At 39.7% G+C, this 19,556-nt stretch overlaps 1 protein-coding gene across 1 annotated transcript in view; it reads right to left on the reverse strand.

The window, feature by feature from the left end:
• The window catches only part of frc (fringe connection), a 252,883-nt gene that overhangs the window by 70,475 nt on the left and 162,852 nt on the right, over positions 1–19,556 (reverse strand). Inside the window, exons 3-4 of the mRNA XM_070094316.1 lie at positions 2,108–2,141; positions 1,819–1,973 (exon numbers count right to left, since the gene is read on the reverse strand). Of these exons, the coding sequence (XP_069950417.1) occupies positions 1,819–1,973; positions 2,108–2,141 (189 nt within the window). The remainder of the gene's footprint in view (positions 1–1,818; positions 1,974–2,107; positions 2,142–19,556) is intronic.

Raw genomic sequence — 19,556 nt, forward strand, 5'->3', positions numbered from 1 at the left:
GATTGCCTGGTTAAGTCCATGGAAAGCATCGTCTTTTTCTTCTCAGCACTGTCCTTTGTGCTAATTTTCTTATGACCCATGGTTAAAAAAAAGAAATTTGGCCAAATGACTAAAAAATGCAAACAAGCACGAGAGAACTGCTCTCACAGTGATGTACTGTGTACTGCTCATCATCTAGATGTTTTGCCATCAGCTGTGCCAACTAGTGGTAGCCAGCATTCTGAATTATTATTACATATATATTGTGTATTATTAATTTAGGGAACTGAAGCTCTATTATAATAATAATAATAATAATAATAATAATAATATTATTATTATTATTATTAATTTAGGGAAAAGAAGCTCTGTTGTTATAGTACAATGGAACCTCAAATATCGAACTTAATCCGTTCCAGGAGCTAGTTCTAAATTCGAAAAGTCTGAAAAGCGAAGCAATATTTCCCATACGAAATAATGGAAATAAAATTAATGCGTTCCAGAAAACCAAAAATATTCAGATAGTTTTACACACACACACAACAAATATAGTGTTCAATTATGTATTAATAAATTTAAATAAGCATATAAAATAACATTTTACTTAACTGTATTGAAGATTGGTGATGGCATCTGGAAGTTAGGGATGAGGAGAGAGGGAGTTGGGGTTAGTGTTTGGAAGGAGAATCCCCCTCCATGAGGATTTCAGGTATCAAAGCCCTCTCTGGGGTTACTTCCCTTCTCTGTTTTTTAATGCCACTAGGACCAGTTGAGAGTCACTGGACCCCTGTCTCACAAAATAACTGTCCACAGTCCTCTGTTTCCGTTGCCTCTTTAAGATTTCCCTAAAATGGGACATGGTTCTGTCGCTGAACTTGTTGCAAAGATGGCTTATTTTAGCTTGCTCAGGGTGGCTTATTTCACAGCCCCACAAGCACTAAACACAATGAAGTAATCGTAAAATGTTTGAATGAGAGCGCAGGTTAGTGTTCACTCAAGCATCAACAAAACCAGACTGCCTCATGGCGCCTGCGTGGGGACGTGGACAGAGTGGGCTGCCGGACAGGTCCGGTACCCGGCAGTTCGAAAATAGGGGCGAGTTCGATAATAGGGACAAAGTTGGTTTGAAAAAAGGGTTCTATTTTCGAAGAGTTCGATAAGAGATACGTTCGAAATTTGAGGTTCCACTGTATTATTATTATTATTAATTTAGGGAATTGGATCTGTGCTCTAGTTACCTAAATTAATAATAATAATAATAATAATAATAATAATAATAATAATAATAATTATTATTATTATTATTATTATAACGAACGCCACCAACTCAGTGCACTGTTTACCTTGCTGTGGTATTTGGCCAAATTTCGTTTTTCTAACCATGGGTCCTAAGAAAGTAAGTGTAAAGGACAGTGCTGAGAAGTAAAAGAGAATGATTTCCATGGAAATAAAGCATGAAATCATAGATAAACAAGCAAGGTGTCCAGGTTTTGGGTTGAGGGGGAAGGGGGGGGGGAAGCTGGCTCATAACTCAAATGTTGACTTGTAACTCAGAGCAAAACATCGACTCAGGAATGGCTCGTATCTCGAAAAACTTGTACGTTGAGATACTCGTAAGTCAAGGTTCCACTGTACTATGTTTAACTAGGCTCATGCGCTATAATGCAAATTCACATTACACATCTTTCTGAGAATGTTTGCTCTTTGTGCTATACAATGGCTGAGTGTATCTATCATAGCAATAAGTGTGTTTCTGCATAAAGTATAACTATAGCTCACTACCATATATTTAATGACATCTAAACAAAAACAAAAAGTGACACTAATACTATTACTTACCTAAGTCGTTTTGTGCCTCCAAGGCCAAATATTAGATTGCCCACAAAAATAAGAGGTAGTGGCCATATTTTATTAATAATGTCCAATGAGAAATCTGGATAATCCACAACCTTAATATGTTTGGCAATAAACAACACTATAATTGTTGCGAACATCTGAAAAAAAAAAAAAAAACACGTTGTGTAGTATGTATTTTTAATGTTTATAACAAAATTATTTTTCACCTGTTTCATATAATTACAATCAATATATTTGTATGAAAACCTTTTATTCAGAGTTGAAAAATTACCTGTCCCAATGCAACAAACTGAAAAGAGGGGAATCTGGAAAGAAAAAAAAATGTGTTAAAATATTACTAAACATCAAAAAAGGTTTGAGACAACATTAATACAACACACATGAAACTCCTGGGCCCACATAGGTCTCTTCAGTCTAATACAGAAGTGACTATTACACGGAGACAGTGGAAGAAGTGTAGAGGTAATTTTAGGGTGTTCAGTCCCTTAACTTTGATAGAGGGCTGTTTTATAATCGCATCTGTATTAGACTGAAGAAGCCCACTGAGCAGGTGAGACGTCTCATCAATAAAGATACCCGGGTGTAAATAAAGAATGTTAGGTGTTGCCCATGTGTGTCTTATTCATCAACTTGTCATATTAATAAAATTCATGACTGGAATGATAAATAACCTGCACATAGAAGAATGCTGATATCGAACGAATTTGTTCCCATAAGAAATAATGTAAATTAAATTAATCTGTTTCAAAACCCCAAAAAATATACTTACAAAAGCACTTACATAAATACACTTACATAACTGCTCGCGTTTTGAGCTGTTCGTATCCCGAGGTACCACTGTATCAATCAATCAATCAATCAAGTTTATTCTCTATAAGGATTACAATGCTGGGTTTACAGATCTTGAATATTGTGTGGTTTACATGTTTTAAAATACTAATTACAGGGGGGGCCACTAGGACACCTACCATGGCTAGGCATTTTGGGCAGACATAGATTAATTCTAAACTTTAAATTATTACAGATTATTATATTAAGGCTAAGTGACTACATTATAGTTTGTAAGTTTAGCAATGTGAATGCTTTTGTTTTGGCACAATACATAGTGTCTATATTGGAGTATCATAGGCAAGCTTATGACTAGTTAGGGTTCTTTATTTTAAGATTGAGATTCGTATTTCTGTGTTTATAGTCGATGGGTGAGTGAGTGTAAGTGTGAACCACCAGGTGGTTTATATGTAGTTAGTTGACTTGACGGGGTGTATCAGGGAGATAAAATGTTTTCTAACTGTAGTTTTGAAAGTGATGAATGTGTCTGTAGTTCTAGAGTTTTCAGGTAGGGTGTTCCAGATTTTAGGCTCTTTGACACACATTGAATTTTTGTAAAGGTTTAGTCGGACATGGGGAATGTCATAGAGATGTTTGTGTCTGGTGTTATGCCTGTGGGTCCTGTCACATCTATCAAGAAAGCATTTTAGGTCAAGGTTAATATTGGAATTTGAGGTCCTGTAGATGTAGATTGCACAGTAATAAGTGTGGATGTTCTGAACAGGGAGTAAGTTTAGATCTACTATTATACACATGCTAGAACATATATACACTGCAATAGAGAAAAAAGAAGTCCCACTGGAGATCTTCATTGACTTACGTAAAGCTTTTGATACAGTTGACCATGACTTGCTCCATGTAAAATTATCACACTATGGTATTAGAGGGCACTCCCTCAACTACCTCAAGTCTTACCTCAGCAACAGAAGCCAATATGTGTACGCAAATGGGGCAAGCTCTTCCGCACAACCAATTACAGTTGGTGTCCCACAGGGAAGTGTCCTTGGCCCTCTTCTCTTTCTCCTATACATAAATGACGTACCAAATGCTTCGCAACTACTCAAACCCACACTTTTTGCAGATGACACCACATACGTCTTCTCTCACCCGAGCCCAGTCACGCTAGCCAATACTGTAAACACCGAATTACAGAAAATATCTACCTGGATGAGGACTAACAAACTTACACTAAACATTGACAAAACCTACTTCATTCAGTTTGGTAGCAGAGCTACAGATGTACCTCTTAACATAACGATAAACGGATCACCTATCACAAAGCTAACAGAGGGAAAATTCTTAGGAATCCACCTCGATAATAGACTCAAATTTCATACACATATACAACAAATTTCTAAGAAAATTTCCAAGACTGTAGGCATACTATCGAAGATACGGTACTATGTTCCACAGTCAGCCCTCCTGGCCCTTTATCACTTTCTTATTTACCCCTATCTCACCTATGGAATTTGTGCATGGGGCTCAACAACAACTAACCATCTCAGACCACTAATTACCCAACAAAAGGCTGCAGCTAGAATAATGATAAATTCTCACTACAGGCAGCACACTCCACCAATATTCAAAACACTCAACCTACTCACCATACAAAACATCCATACTTATTATTGCACTTATTACATACATAGAACACTTAACTCTGATATTAACCCTCCCCTCAAACATCTCCTTGCCAACCTCAACAGAACACATGACCATAATACAAGGCACAGATCACTCTTTGATGTTCCTCGTGTCCATCTCACGCTATGCAAAAACTCAATGCACATAAAAGGCCCTAAAATCTGGAATTCATTACCTGTAAATATAAAAGAAACACTACCTGTTTATAAATTCAAGTCTCTTCTCAAAGTTCACTTACTCACTCAAAACCAAATAAATACTGAATAACTGAACCATATAAATTGTATATCCTAAATGTTCCTCACAATTATATCACACAAATGTTAAACCTAACTTTGTTATTTTTTTAAATACACTACCTAACAGAATACTCCATTCTACTGAATGTACAGCAATGCATGCAACCATAGGACCTGTCTTTGTAATACTCATTTGTATTTTATAGTTATCTGTTTACAATAATGTCTTATCACTGATTTCATCATTGCTTAGTTAATCTTAAGTTAATTTTAAGCCAGCCCGTAATGCTATGCATATAAGTGGCTTTGGCATGCTGTTATTACCTGTATTTTTTGTACCTCTGTTTGTATGCTAAAATTTCTAAATAAATAAATAAATAAATAAATAATAAATCTATGAAGAGTGGGGGGGGGTGTTGCCAGGGATGGAATTTAGTGATTATTCTTACTGCGGCTTTTTGTTGGGTTATTATTGGCTTTAGATGTGTTACTGCAGTTGATCCCCAAGCACAAATAGCATAGGTGAGATATGGATAAATGAGTGAATGGTATAGTGTGAGAAGGGTAGTTTGCGGCATGTAATATCGTATCTTGGACAGGATCCCCACCGTTTTGGATACTTTTTTTATGTGATGGATATGGGTGCTGAAATTTAAGTTGTTGTCGAGGTATAGACCTAGGAATTTGCCCTCATTATGTCTGGCAATTAGAGTGTTGTCGATCTTAATGTTAAGTTGCGCAACACCTGCTCTGCTACCAAACATAATGTAGTAGATTTTGTCAGTGTTAAGTGTAAGTTTATTGGCTATTATCCAAGTCAGAATTTTGAGCAGCTCCTCGTTGACAATGGTGTTGAGGGTGGCAAGATTAGGGTGGGAGATGACATAAGTCGTATCGTCAGCAAAGAGAATGGGTTTCAGGTGTTCGGATACGTTTGGAAGATCATTAATCTAAATGAGGAAGAGCAGGGGACCAAGAACACTTCCCTGCGGAACTCCAGTATCAAGTGGCCGTGTTGATGAGGCTGTGTCTTTAATGGTGACAAACTGATACCTATTAGTAAGGTAGGATTTGAAATATGCAGGCGCATGGCCTCTTATACCATAATGGTCAAGTTTGTGGAGTAGGATGCCGTGGTCTACTGTGTCAAACGCTTTTCTTAGGTCAATAAAAGTTCCTATTGGATATTCCTTATTTTCCAATGTTGTGTAAAGCAGATCTAGCATTTTTACAATTGCATCATTAGTACTTTTATTTTTCCTGAATCCATATTGGCAGGGGTTGAGTATGTTTTGTGCCGTTATAAATGAATATAGTCTCCTGTGCACAAGTTTCTCGAAGATTTTGGATAGCAATGGTAAGTTTGATATTGGCCAATAGTTGTTTACATCTGTAGGGTCACCTTTATGTATTGGTGTAACCCTTGCTATCTTGAGTAGTGTCAGGAAAATGCTAGTTTCTAGTGACTTGTTAAAAGTAATGTAATAGCATGCTTAAGTATATATACATATATATATATATATATATATATATATATATATATATATATATATATATATATATATATATATATATATATATATAAATTCGACTTTTGGCAAGTTTTTTCTGCAAAATTTGGCCTCAAGTTTCGTGATTAGACTTGTGATTCGGCGACTGGCCAGTACCCGTCCGCCCATCACCGCGCACACAAAGCCAGTCTCCCACGCCATTCACGCTCAGTGTGCCATTGTTTACCAACACGTGACCATCACCCCGCGGGTTCATACGTAATAATCCATTGTTTTTTGTGATTGCAACTGCTAAATAAGTCACCATGGGCCCAAGAAAAGCTAGTGCAAGCCCTTTGGTAAAGAAAGTGAAGTACACAATCCAGAGGGATTTTGAAGGGTTTGAGGCAGACCCTGACCCTGCCGACCCTCTGCCTGTTGTGGAAGGTGTTGTGGCATGGTGTTGGAGGTGAGTGACGGGGCTGTGGAAGAGTTGGTGGAGGACCACAGGGAAGAGCTAACCACTGACGAACTGCAAGAGCTTCAACTGGAGCAGCATCAGACCACAGCTGAGGAACTTGCTTCAGAGGAGGAAAATGAGTGAAGGAGGTGCCTTCTTTGGTGATTAAAGACATGTGTTAAAAGTGGAATGAATTGCAAAGTTTTGTTGAAAAGTATCACCCTGACCAAGCTGAAACAAGCCATATCTGCAACATGTTCAGTGACAAAACCTTGTCCCACTTCAGGCAAATCATAAAGAAATGCCAGAAACAGACCTCTCTGGACAGACATTTTGTACGACAGGGGTCCAGTGACTCTCAAGTTGTTCCCAGTGGCATTAAAAGAAGAAGGGAAGTAACCCCAGAAAAGGACTTGCTACCTGAAGTCCTAATGGAAGGAGATTCTCCTTCCAAACAATAGTGTACACCTTCCTCCTATCCCCTCCTCCCGTCTTCCATCCACCCAGAAGTCTTCAGTAAAGGTAAGTGTAATGTTATTATTATTTTTTATATGCATGTACTTGATTTCTGATCGTTTTCAGTATATAAATCTTTATTTAATTTGAAAAAAATATTTTATTTTAATATTTTTGGGTGTCTGGAACGGATTAATTTATTTCCATTATTTCTTATGGGGAAAATGGTTTCGAGTTTCATGAATTTTGACTTCCGACAGGCTCTCTGGAATGGATTAATCATGAAACTCGGGGGTCCACTGTATATATATAGTGGAGCCTCTACTTACGAGTGTATCCACGTGCGAGTTTTTCCAGATACGAGCAGCTGCTCGGTCAGTTTTTTGCTTCCAGACACGAGCAAAATTTCCAGATGCGAGCGAGCCTCAAGGGAGGTTAATTGACACTGGTGAGGGTGCTCTTGCTCTTGATCTAGGGAATTGAATCTCAGTTGTTTGTTGGACTATCTTATTGAAACTTGGGCAATGTATGATGAAAAGAAGCTTCTTAACGTACACCAAAAATAACGGAGTTCACTTCTCAGCCATTAGCCTCCCCATAGCGGTATATTTTCGTATGTTTTTTATGGTTCTATTCTCATTTTATTTGGTCTCATGTGATAGAATGGATGATATACTACAAAAATAAATATGATTTTAATTGGTTTCACGATGAAAAGTACACTTACCCTCCGACTTATGACCTGCTCGACATACGTCCACTTGACTTACAACCGTGCATCTGGCAGCTGGGCTTGGCCGGCTGATGCACACCACTGTACAATATTTGACAATACTCGCGGCGGCAATGCGTCATGCAGGCAGCATCAGTTTTTGTTACCCTGCCCTATCAGCAGCATCATATTGTATTAACTGTACTAACTGGACAGTAAATTTCACCATGGCCCCTAAGATGAAGTCTGAATCTTGCACTGGAGATTGTGGCAAGAAAGGCTCTTACTCTCGAACTCTCTATTTGTTTTCACTGTTGCACATAAACCTGTCTGTATCTGTCTGCCTGTATGTCTGTGTGTCTGTTTATCTGTCTACCTGTGTGTCTGTCTTTCTGTCTACCTGTGTCTATGTCTACCTATGTGTCTTTCTGCCTACCTGTGTGTCTTTCTGTCTACCTGTGTGTCTGTCTTTATGTCTACCTGTGTGTCTGTCTTTGTCTACCTGTGTGTCTGTCTTTGTCTACCTGTGTGTCTGTCTACTTGTGTGTCTGTCTTTATGTCTGTGTCTTTCTGTCTACCTGTGTGTCTTTCTGTCTACCTGTGTGTGTCTTTCTGTCCACCTGTGTCTGTCTTTCTACCTGTGTCTGTCTTTCTGTCTGCTTGCCTGTCTCAGAGCCACTCATTAAGAGTGTAATTGTTCTTGAAGACACCATATTAATAATGATAATAACACAATAATAATCACTGAGGCGCATTAAATGTGTATAAAATATTGATATAGACATTTTGCTTAATCCATCTATTATTTCTGTTTCAAAATTATATAATAAACATGCCACATAACACATAAACATATAAATTAACAAATATGAGATGTTTTTCTGGTCGGCTTGACAGAGTGAACAAAAACCATTCGTGTCCGGGCTGGTAACAACAACAACAACGTTTGTTTACATAACTCGCCAACCTTCTACACTCTCATTCGTTTATTTTGTTTACTCACCTCTCACTCTACATTAAGACTACAGATATTTTAAGATAAGTAATGAGTGGACACGATTATTATATTCTAGTTTAATAATAATATTATTATTAATATTAGTACATATGTATTATTGTAATAATAATAATAATAATAATAATAATAATTATTATTAATATTATTATTAACCCTTTCAGGGTCCAAGGCCAAAATCTGAAGTGGTGCTCCAGTGTCCAAGAAATTTTGAAAAAACAAAAAAATTATTTTTTCTTACAGAATTAAAGAGCATATTTTTGTGAAGGTAATAAGACAAAAAAAAAAATCTGATCAGTACTTACCGAGATACAGTGCCAAGAAGTTTGTCAAAAATGATGTGGTGGCGGCAACATCGACGAATTCCACATACGCGCATTACATTATTTTGTGGTTTTAGTTGTTTTTTCTTTTCTTTTCCAATTTTTTTCTATTCCTACTAACATTTGGGGCCTGAGAGACCAATACTGTATATAATGTATATATATAAACTCACTGTATTGAACACAATAACCGCACTAAAGTTATTATCATATTATTGTTTACCACTGTTGTTTATTACAATAAACATGCACAAATATTGTATAATACCAATGTTCTATCATATATTTACATATTTACAATCACTGGACATGGTTTTAGAACTGCTGGAGCTTGTGGAACTCCTTGAAACAAGGCACCATGCACAGAGGCACCTTACATTCCTCACACATAAACCGAGTGTCTTTGCGTCTTTGTTGCCGTCGTTTTGTTTGTGCACAGACAATGCATCTCTTCTGAGCAAAATTCTTCTTAGTTGAAGGAAGCTGTATTATGAAATGATCACCTTCTCTCCTCAAACGCTTGGGTATATCCTGAGGAATTCGAGGACCATGTTGTATAGCACGTGTTGTTACCTGGTACTTCATTATGAGTTGTCTGACAACAGACAAACAAAATTCACCATACGGTGGTCTGTTGCCAGTCTTTATTTGGTACATATTATATGCATTGAGCATTGAAATGTCCATGAGATGGAAGAAAAGTTTCATGTACCACTTGTAACTCTTACGAACACAGTCAACAAAACCAATCTGCATGTCACACTTGTCAACCAAGCGCATGTTTTGTGTATAATCAATCACTGACACTGGTTTTCGAATACGTTCATTAGTCACTCGATCAACTTTGCCACTGTCTTGCATTTCATTACGGTGAATGGTTGTCAACAATGTGACATCACGTTTGTCATGCCACCGTAATGCCATGATGTCATTGGCAGTAAACATCTGCACGTCATCACGAGCACCTGCGTTGAGCCTGGGCATATGTTTACGATTAGAATGCACTATGCCACACACATCTGTCTTGTTCACTTGCATGAAATCACTGAGTAATGGGCTTGTGTACCAGTTATCGGTATATAATGTATGCCCCTTACCAAGATAAGGTGCCATCATGTTTCTCACTACGTCACCTGAGATACCCAATAACATCTTGGTATCTCTCAATGTTTTACTACCCGTGTATACAACAATATCCAACACCAGGCCACTGTCACAATCACAGAGTACAAACAGTTTTATACCAAAGTGTTTCCCCTTGCTCGGTATATACTGCTTGAATGACAGTCTACCTTTGAACAAAATCAAAGACTCGTCAATTACAAGATTCTTGAATGGATAAAAGTATATGCTGAACTTTTGTTTGAGATACATGAAAACATTTCTAATCTTGTATAACCTGTCACTTCTGTCAGGCCTGGTTTTGTCAGAGAAGTGCAACATACGGAAGAGTAAGATAAACCTGTTCACTGGTATGATTTCACTGAAGACCGGGGTAGAAATTAGCCGATCTGTGGATCAGTATGCTTTTATATTATGCTTATAGACATGAGGCATAAGCATTATTGTTGCAAAAAGCAAATACATTTCTGCAACAGTCGTCTCTTTCCACCTGTGTAGTCTTGACTGTGGTGATAAGATCGTATTTGCCATGGTATACTCAAAATACTTATTACTTTCCCTGACAATAATTTCCATCAATGGCTGGTCAAAGAATAATTCAAAGAATTCCAGTTCATTGGCCGTGGTTCCAAGGGGACAAGTAGGTAGAATTCCACTTTGAGAATCATCAAAGTGGTGAGGCTTGGGAACAAAATTGGGATTTTGCTGCCAATCCCACATACGGTTTGCTGGTGGATACTGGACATCATAGGCTGGTTGTGCGGGTGGTTGTGGTTGTGGTGGGCTGGTGGCTGGCGCTCCGCTTTGTCCTTGAACTGACGAGTCAGCAGCGTGGGTCCCAGCGTGGCCTGGTGAGTCGCGCATGGCGGTGCCACTACCATAACCACTAACACCATCCACTGATGCCTGTGGTCTATCCATGCCAAGTGTAGCCACATCATCCTCACTATCACTACCTAAAACTGGTGTTGGGCCACGGGATGTACTCCGGGATGTACTCCGTCCTCTGGGCACAGCATACGGTACACTATCCGAGCGCATGCGGGGGCGAACATACCGACGCTTCACTGGTGAATATGATTCCTCACTATCACTACTCGATTGATCGGCGAGCGCAATAAAATCACAGTCCACGTCACTATCATCATCATTACTGAAGTCAGAGGCCTGGCCACGCGAAAATACAGTGGACCCCCGGTTAACTATATTTTTTAACTCCAGAAGTATGTTCAGGTGCCAGTACTGACCGAATGTGTTCCCATAAGAAATATTGTGAAGTAGATTAGTCCATTTCAGACCCCCAAACATACACGTACAAACGCACTTACATAAATACACTTACATAATTGGTCGCATTCGGAGGTAATCGTTATGCGGGGGTCCACTGTATTAGTTTTCTCTTGCGATGAGGAACAACCGACCGTGAGCCACAAGTGCCCACACCAGAGGTAGAAGGTTGAGGATCGTCAGGGTTTTCTGCACTCTTATCGATATCCTGGTCATTCTTTTCGGTCACTAACAGATCAAAGCCGTAGAATTCGTCTTCATTTCCACTTCCATCAGTGTCAGAACTATCAGATAGGAAGAGGAGAGTCCCAATTTTCCGGGGAGTGAGAGCTGACTTGCGACGAGGCATGGTGAACAAGGGTACTGAGCCGGCGTTCCCACAATGCTATGCGGGCGCCTAGATTTTTTGTTTATGGCACACACCCACCACGCAGATCCATTCTCTCACATGTAGGCCTATGAGCGTTTTCGCACTAAATTTGACGGTGCTAGAATTTTGGCGTTGATCTACGGTTTGGACACTCAACGTAAAGCCGTTGATCTACGGGACGGACCCTGAAAGGGTTAATTTAGGGCACTGGAGCACAGATCCACTGTATAGCACTTTGTCTGGATTTTTGGGGTTATCCTAGGTAATTTATACTATGCATGATAACTGCACTTACGTATACCTGAGATTATATATATACAGTGGACCCCCGGTTAACGATATTTTTTCACTCCAGAAGTATGTTCAGGTGCCAGTACTGACCGAATTTGTTCCCATAAGGAATATTGTGAAGTAGATTAGTCCATTTCAGACCCCCAAACATACACGTACAAACGCACTTACATAAATACACTTACATAATTGGTCGCATTCGGAGGTAATCGTTATGCGGGGGTCCACTGAATATATATATATATATATATATATATATATATATATATATATATATATATATATATATATATATATATATATACACACACACACACACACACACACAGAGAGACGGCCACATTCATTCAGTCATCCAACCACCCACCCGGCCACCCATCCACCTGGCCAGCCAGCCAGCCAGCCAGCCAGCCAGCCAGCTACGTATTACACATGTTCCAAAGTTGTTTCTCTTTACTTAGGGTATAGGTTATACTACATTCTGGCAGGATGACACTACCAGTGGTATTCTCCCATTCACTGTCGGCAATACATAATGATAACAGTAACATATGATACTGTATGCGATGTAAAATTTACAATACAGTTCACTACCATGTATACATTATATACAGTACATAAATAATTAAAATATAACAACAGAAGTAAATTATGGTAAAAAGAATGAAATAATGATTGTACATTACATTACAGTATTATGTAGGTAGTTTATATAGGAAAAGTTTGACATTATGCCCTACCCAGTATGTCGGCAATTTTCAAAGGTTCGACTTATGTCCATTTTGACTTATGACCGGTTGGTCGGAACCAAGCTTGGTCGTAAGTCGGATGGTAGGTGTACCTTGAAATTGAGCTCAAAATAGCAGAAATGTTCGATTCTTTGGTGACATCAGTGGTAGACATCATGAGGTAGCAGTGGCAGACAACATGAAGCAGCAGTGGCAGACAACATGAAGCAGCAGTGGCAGACAACATGAAGCAGCAGTGGCAGACAACATGAGGTAGCAGTGGCAGACAACATGAGGTAGCAGTGACAGACAACATGAAGCAGCAGTGACAGACAACATGATGTAGCAGTGGCAGACAACATGAAGCAGCAGTGACAGACAACATGAAGCAGCAGTGACAGACAACATGAGGTAGCAGTGGCAGACAACATGAAGCAGCAGTAGCAGACATCATGATGTAGCAGTGGCAGACAACATGAAGCAGCAGTGGCAGACATCATGAGGTAGCAGTGGCAGACAACATGAAGCAGCAGTGGCAAAGTGTAGCATTAAGAGTGTAGCAATTAAGTGTAGCATTAAGAGTGTAGCATTTATAAGTCACTCTGTCTGACTTTTTTTGGGTTATCCTAGGTTCTCTACTCATGTAGTGAGGAGCAGGAATGGCCACTGTGGTGGCCATATAAACCCCAACAATGGCTGCTGTTACCACCACTAGCCACATATCTATGACATGTATTTCATTCATTCTAGTGTATATATCATGTTTCTATGTTATTAATATTGCTTATTATGTCATGTTACATGAATTGTGATAGATAAATAAGCTGTAGAGTTGATATTAGAGAAATTAAAATATTTTCTCGTGCTTGGAACTCCACTGGAACGAATTAATTCCATTTCAATTAATTTAAATGAGGAAAATTGACTGCAAATGAGCAAATCCAGTTGCGAGCAAGGTCATGGAACGGATTAAACTCGTAAGTAGAGGTTCCACTGTATATATATATATATATATATATATATATATATATATATATATATATATATATATATATATATATATTTTTTCAACAAGTCGGCCGTCTCCCACCGAGGCAGGGTGACCCAAAAAAGAAAGAAAATCCCCAAAAAGAAAATACTTTCATCATCATTCAACACTTTCACCACACTCACACATTATCACTGTTTTTGCAGAAGTGCTCAGAATACAACAGTTTAGAAGCATATACGTATAAAGATACACAACATATCCCTCCAAACTGCCAATATCCCAAACCCCTCCTTTAAAGTGCAGGCATTGTACTTCCCATTTCCAGGACTCAAGTCCGACTATATGAAAATAACTGGTTTCCCTGAATCCCTTCACTAAATATTACCCTGCTCACACTCCAACAGATCGTCAGGTCCCAAGTATCATTCGTCTCCATTCACTCCTAACTAACACGCTCATGCACGCTTGCTGGAAGTCCAAGCCCCTCACCCACAAAACCTCCTTTACCCCCTCTTTCCAACCCTTTCGAGGACGACCCCTACCCCTCTTTCCTTCCCCTATAGATTTATATGCTTTCCATGTCATTCTACTTTGATCCATTCTCTCTAAATGACCAAACCACCTCAACAACCCCTCTTCTGCCCTCTGACTAATGCTTTTATTAACTCCACACCTTCTCCTAATTTCCACACTCCGAATTTTCTGCATAATATTTACACCACACATTGCCCTTAGACAGGACATCTCCACTGCCTCCAACCGTCTCCTCGCTGCTGCATTTACCACCCAAGCTTCACATCCATATAAGAGTGTTGGTACTACAGTAGACCCCCGCTTAACGATCACCTCCAAATGCGACCAATTATGTAAGTGTATTTATGTAAGTGCATTTGTACGTGTATGTTTGGGGGTCTGAAATGGACTAATCTACTTCACAATATTCCTTATGGGAAGAAATTCGGTCAGTACTGGCACCTGAACATACTACTGGAATGAAAAAAAGTTCGTTAACCGGGGGTCCACTGTACTATACTTTCATACATTCCCTTCTTTGCCTCCATAGATAACGTTTTTTGACTCCACATATACCTCAACGCACCACTCACCTTTTTACCCTCATCAATTCTATGATTAACCTCATCCTTCATAAATCCATCCGCCGACACGTCAACTCCCAAGTATCTGAAAACATTCACTTCTTCCATACTCCTCCTCCCCAATTTGATATCCAATTTTTCTTTATCTAAATCATTTGATACCCTCATCACCTTACTCTTTTCTATGTTCACTTTCAACTTTCTACCTTTACACACATTCTCAAACTCATCCACTAACCTTTGCAATTTTTCTTTAGAATCTCCAATAAGCACAGTATCATCAGCAAAAATTAACTGTGTCAATTCCCATTTTGAATTTGATTCCCCATAATTTAATCCCACCCCTCTCCCGAACACCCTAGCATTTACTTCTTTTACAACCCCATCTATAAATATATTAAACAACCATGGTGACATTACACATCCCTGTCTAAGACCTACTTTTACCGGGAAGTATTCTCCCTCTCTTCTACACACCCTAACCTGAGCCTCACTATCCTCATAAAAGCTCTTTACAGCATTTAGTAACTTACCACCTATTCCATATACTTGCAACATCTGCCACATTGCTCCTCTATCCACTCTATCATATGCCTTTTCTAAATCCATAAATGCAATAAAAACTTCCCTACCTTTATCTAAATACTGTTCACATATATGCTTCAATGTAAACACTTGATCTACACATCCCCTACCCACTCTGAAACCTCCTTGCTCGTCCGCAATTCTACATTCTGTCTTACCTCTAATTCTTTCAATTATAACCCTACCGTATACTTTTCCTGGTATACTCAGTAAACTTATTCCTCTATAATTTTTACAATCTCTTTTGTCCCCTTTCCCTTTATATAAAGGGACTATACATGCTCTCCGCCAATCCCTAGGTACCTTCCCCTCTTTCATACATTTATTAAACAAAAGTACCAACCACTCCAACACTATATCCCCCCCTGCTTTTAACATTTCTGTCATGATCCCATCAGTTCCAGCTGCTTTACCCCCTTTCATTCTACGTAATGCCTCACGTACCTCCACCACACTTACATTCTGCTCTTCTTCACTCCTAAAAGATGGTATACCTCCTTGGCCAGTGCATGAAATTACCGCCTCCCTTTCTTCCTTAACATTTAAAAGTTCCTCAAAATATTCTCGCCATCTACCTAATACCTCCCTCTCCCCATCTACTAACTCCCCTACTCTGTTTTTAACTGACAAATCCATACTTTCCCTAGGCTTTCTTAACTTGTTTAACTCACTCCAAAATTTTTTCTTATTTTCATCAAAATTTCTTGAAAGTGCCTCTCCCACTCTTTCATCTGCTCTCCTTTTGCACTCTCTCACCACTCTCTTCACCTTTCTTTTACTCTCCATATACCCTGCTCTTCTTATAACACTTCTGCTTTGTAAAAACCTCTCGTAAGCTACCTTTTTCTCTTTTATCACACCCTTTACTTCATCATTCCACCAATCACTCCTCTTTCCTCCTGCCCCCACCCTCCTATAACCACAAACTTCTGCCCCACATTCTAATACTGCATTTTTAAAACTATTCCAACCCTCTTCAACCCCTCCACTACTCATCTTTGCACTAGCCCACCTTTCTGCCAATAGTCGCTTATATCTCGCCCGAACTTCCTCCTCCCTTAGTTTATACACTTTCACCTCCCTCTTACTTGTTGTTGCCACCTTCCTCTTTTCCCATCTACCTCTTACTCTAACTGTAGCTACAACTAAATAATGATCCGATATATCAGTTGCCCCTCTATAAACATGTACATCCTGGAGCCTACCCATCAACCTTTTATCCACCAATACATAATCTAACAAACTACTTTCATTACGTGCTACATCATACCTTGTATATTTATTTATCCTCATTTTCATAAAATATGTATTACTTATTACCAAATTTCTTTCTACACATAGCTCAATTAAAGGCTCCCCATTTACATTTACCCCTGGCACCCCAAAATTACCTACTACTCCCTCCATAACATTTTTACCCACTTTAGCATTGAAATCCCCAACCACCATTACTCTCACACTTGATTCAAAACTCCCCACGCATTCACTCAACATTTCCCAGAATCTCTCTCTCTCCTCTACACTTCTCTCTTCTCCAGGTGCATACACGCTTACTATAACCCACTTTTCACATCCAATCTTTATTTTACTCCACATAATCCTTGAATTTATACATTTGTAGTCCTTCTTTTCCTGCCATAGCTTATCCTTCAACATTATTGCTACTCCTTCTTTAGCTCTAACTCTATTTGAAACCCCTGACCTAATCCCATTTATTCCTCTCCATTGAAACTCTCCCACCCCCTTCAGCTTTGTTTCACTTAAAGCCAGGACATCCAGTTTCTTCTCATTCATAACATCCACAATCATCTCTTTCTTATCATCTGCACAACATCCACGCACATTCAGACTTCCCACTTTGACAATTTTCTTCTTCTTATTCTTTTTAGTAATCTTTACAGGAAAAGGGGTTACTAGCCCATTGTTCCCGGCATTTTAGTTGACTTTTACAACACGCATGGCTTACGGAGGAAAGATTCTTATTCCACTTCCCCATGGATATAAAAGGAAAAGTAATAAGACCAAGAACTATTAAGATAAAATCAAAGAAAACTCAGATGAGTGTGTATAAATAAACGTGTACATGTATGTGTAGTGTGACCTAAGTGTAAGTAGAAGTAGCAAGACGTACCTGTAATCTTGCATATTTATGAGACAGACAAAAGACACCAGCAATCCTACCATCATGTAAAACAATTACAGGCTTTCGTTTTACACTCACTTGGCAGGACGGTAGTACCTCCCTGGGTGGTTGCTGTCTACCAACCTACTATATATATATATATATACAGTGGACCCCCGCATAACGATATTAATCTGTTCATGAGAGCTCATTGTTATGCGAAATTATCGTTATGCGAATGAATTTCCCCCATAAGAAATAATGGAAATCAAATTAATCCGTGCAAGACACCCAAAAGTATGAAAAAAAAAATTTTACCACATGAAATATACGTTTTCCTACACACAAAGAGAAGGATACATGCACAATAGTAGAGTAGTACATGCACAGTATATATTGTGCATGTACAACTCTACTAAATGAAGAATAAATGACACTTACCTTTATTGAAGATGCAGCAATGACTGATGAGACACTGTGTCCTGGGAGTGCCTTTTCCTCCTGAGTACTGTAGGTCCTGTTTGGCATTTTCTTCCAGAACAAGCCTTATCACACTGTGTATGTCACTACGATTCTTAAATCTCTCAAACCAACCTTTGCTGGCTTTAAATTCACCAATATGAACACTAGTTCCAGGTATTTTTCCCTGTTCACCTGGGTGTTAGTCGACTGGTGTGGGTTGCATCCTGGGAGACAAGATTAAGGACCCCAATGGAAATAAGTTAGAGTCCTCGATGATGCACTGACTTTCTTGGGTTATCCTGGGTGGCTAACCCCCCGGGGTTAATTGTTTCTCGGTAATTGTTTCACGTTAAGCCACACCAACAACACTCTCTCCACATCTTCGAGTAATACAGCTGATGGTGGTGCAGCAACAACAACAGCTGTGGTGCAGCTGACCATGGTGCAGCAGCAGCTGGGTGCAGCAACAGCTGACCATGGTGCAGTTGCAGCTGTGGTGCAGCTGCAGCTGTGGTGCAGCAGCAGCTGTGGTGCAGCAACAGCTGACTGTGGTACGATAGTATTTATCACCCTTTTTACCACAGGGTTGGCACTAGAAGCTTTCTTTGGGCCCATGGTGGCTTATTTAGCAGTTACAAGCACTATAAATAATGGAATAATACAAAATGTATCGAATGTATGCATGCAACCGGCCACCCTGGCTTGTATACAATGACGGCAAGGCAGGCGCTCAGGCTGGATGGACAGGTTCGGGACGAGTCATGTTCAGAGACAGCTGATGGTGCAACAGCAGCTGACCGTGGTCCAGCAGCAGCTGACTGGTCCAGCAACAGCTGACTGGTCCAGCAACAGCTGACTGGTCCAGCAACAGCTGACTGATCCAGCAACAGCTGACTGGTCCAGCAACAGCTGACTGATCCAGCAACAGCTGACTGATCTAGCAACAGCTGACTGATCCAGCAACAGCGATTCTTAAATCTCTCAAACCAACCTTTGCTGGCTTTAAATTCACCAATATGAGCACTAGTTCCAGGCGTTTTTCCCTGTTCAGCTGAGTGTTAGTCGACTGGTGTGGGTTGCATCCTGGGAGACAAGATTAAGGACCCCAATGGAAATAAGTTAGACAGTCTTCGATGACACACTTTTTTGGGTTATCCTGGGTGGTTAACCCTCTGGGGTTAATTGTTTCTTGGTATTCTCAATAAGCCACACCAACAACGGTGCTACAGCAGCAGCAGCAGCAGCTGACAGTGCTACAGCAGCAGCAGCAGCAGCTGACAGTGCTACAGCAGCAGCAGACAATGCTACAGCAGCAGCAGGCGGTACTACAGCAGCAGCAGCAGCAGACGGTACTACAGCAGCAGCAGCAGCAGCTGACGGTGGTACAGCAGCAGCAGCAGCTGACAGTGCTACAGCAGCACCAGCAGCTGACAGTGCTACAGCAGCAGCAGACAATGCTACAGCAGCAGCAGGCGGTACTACAGCAGCAGCAGCAGCA

Source organism: Cherax quadricarinatus, chromosome 45 (genome assembly GCF_038502225.1).
Source record: "Cherax quadricarinatus isolate ZL_2023a chromosome 45, ASM3850222v1, whole genome shotgun sequence".
Lineage (NCBI taxonomy): Eukaryota > Metazoa > Arthropoda > Malacostraca > Decapoda > Parastacidae > Cherax > Cherax quadricarinatus.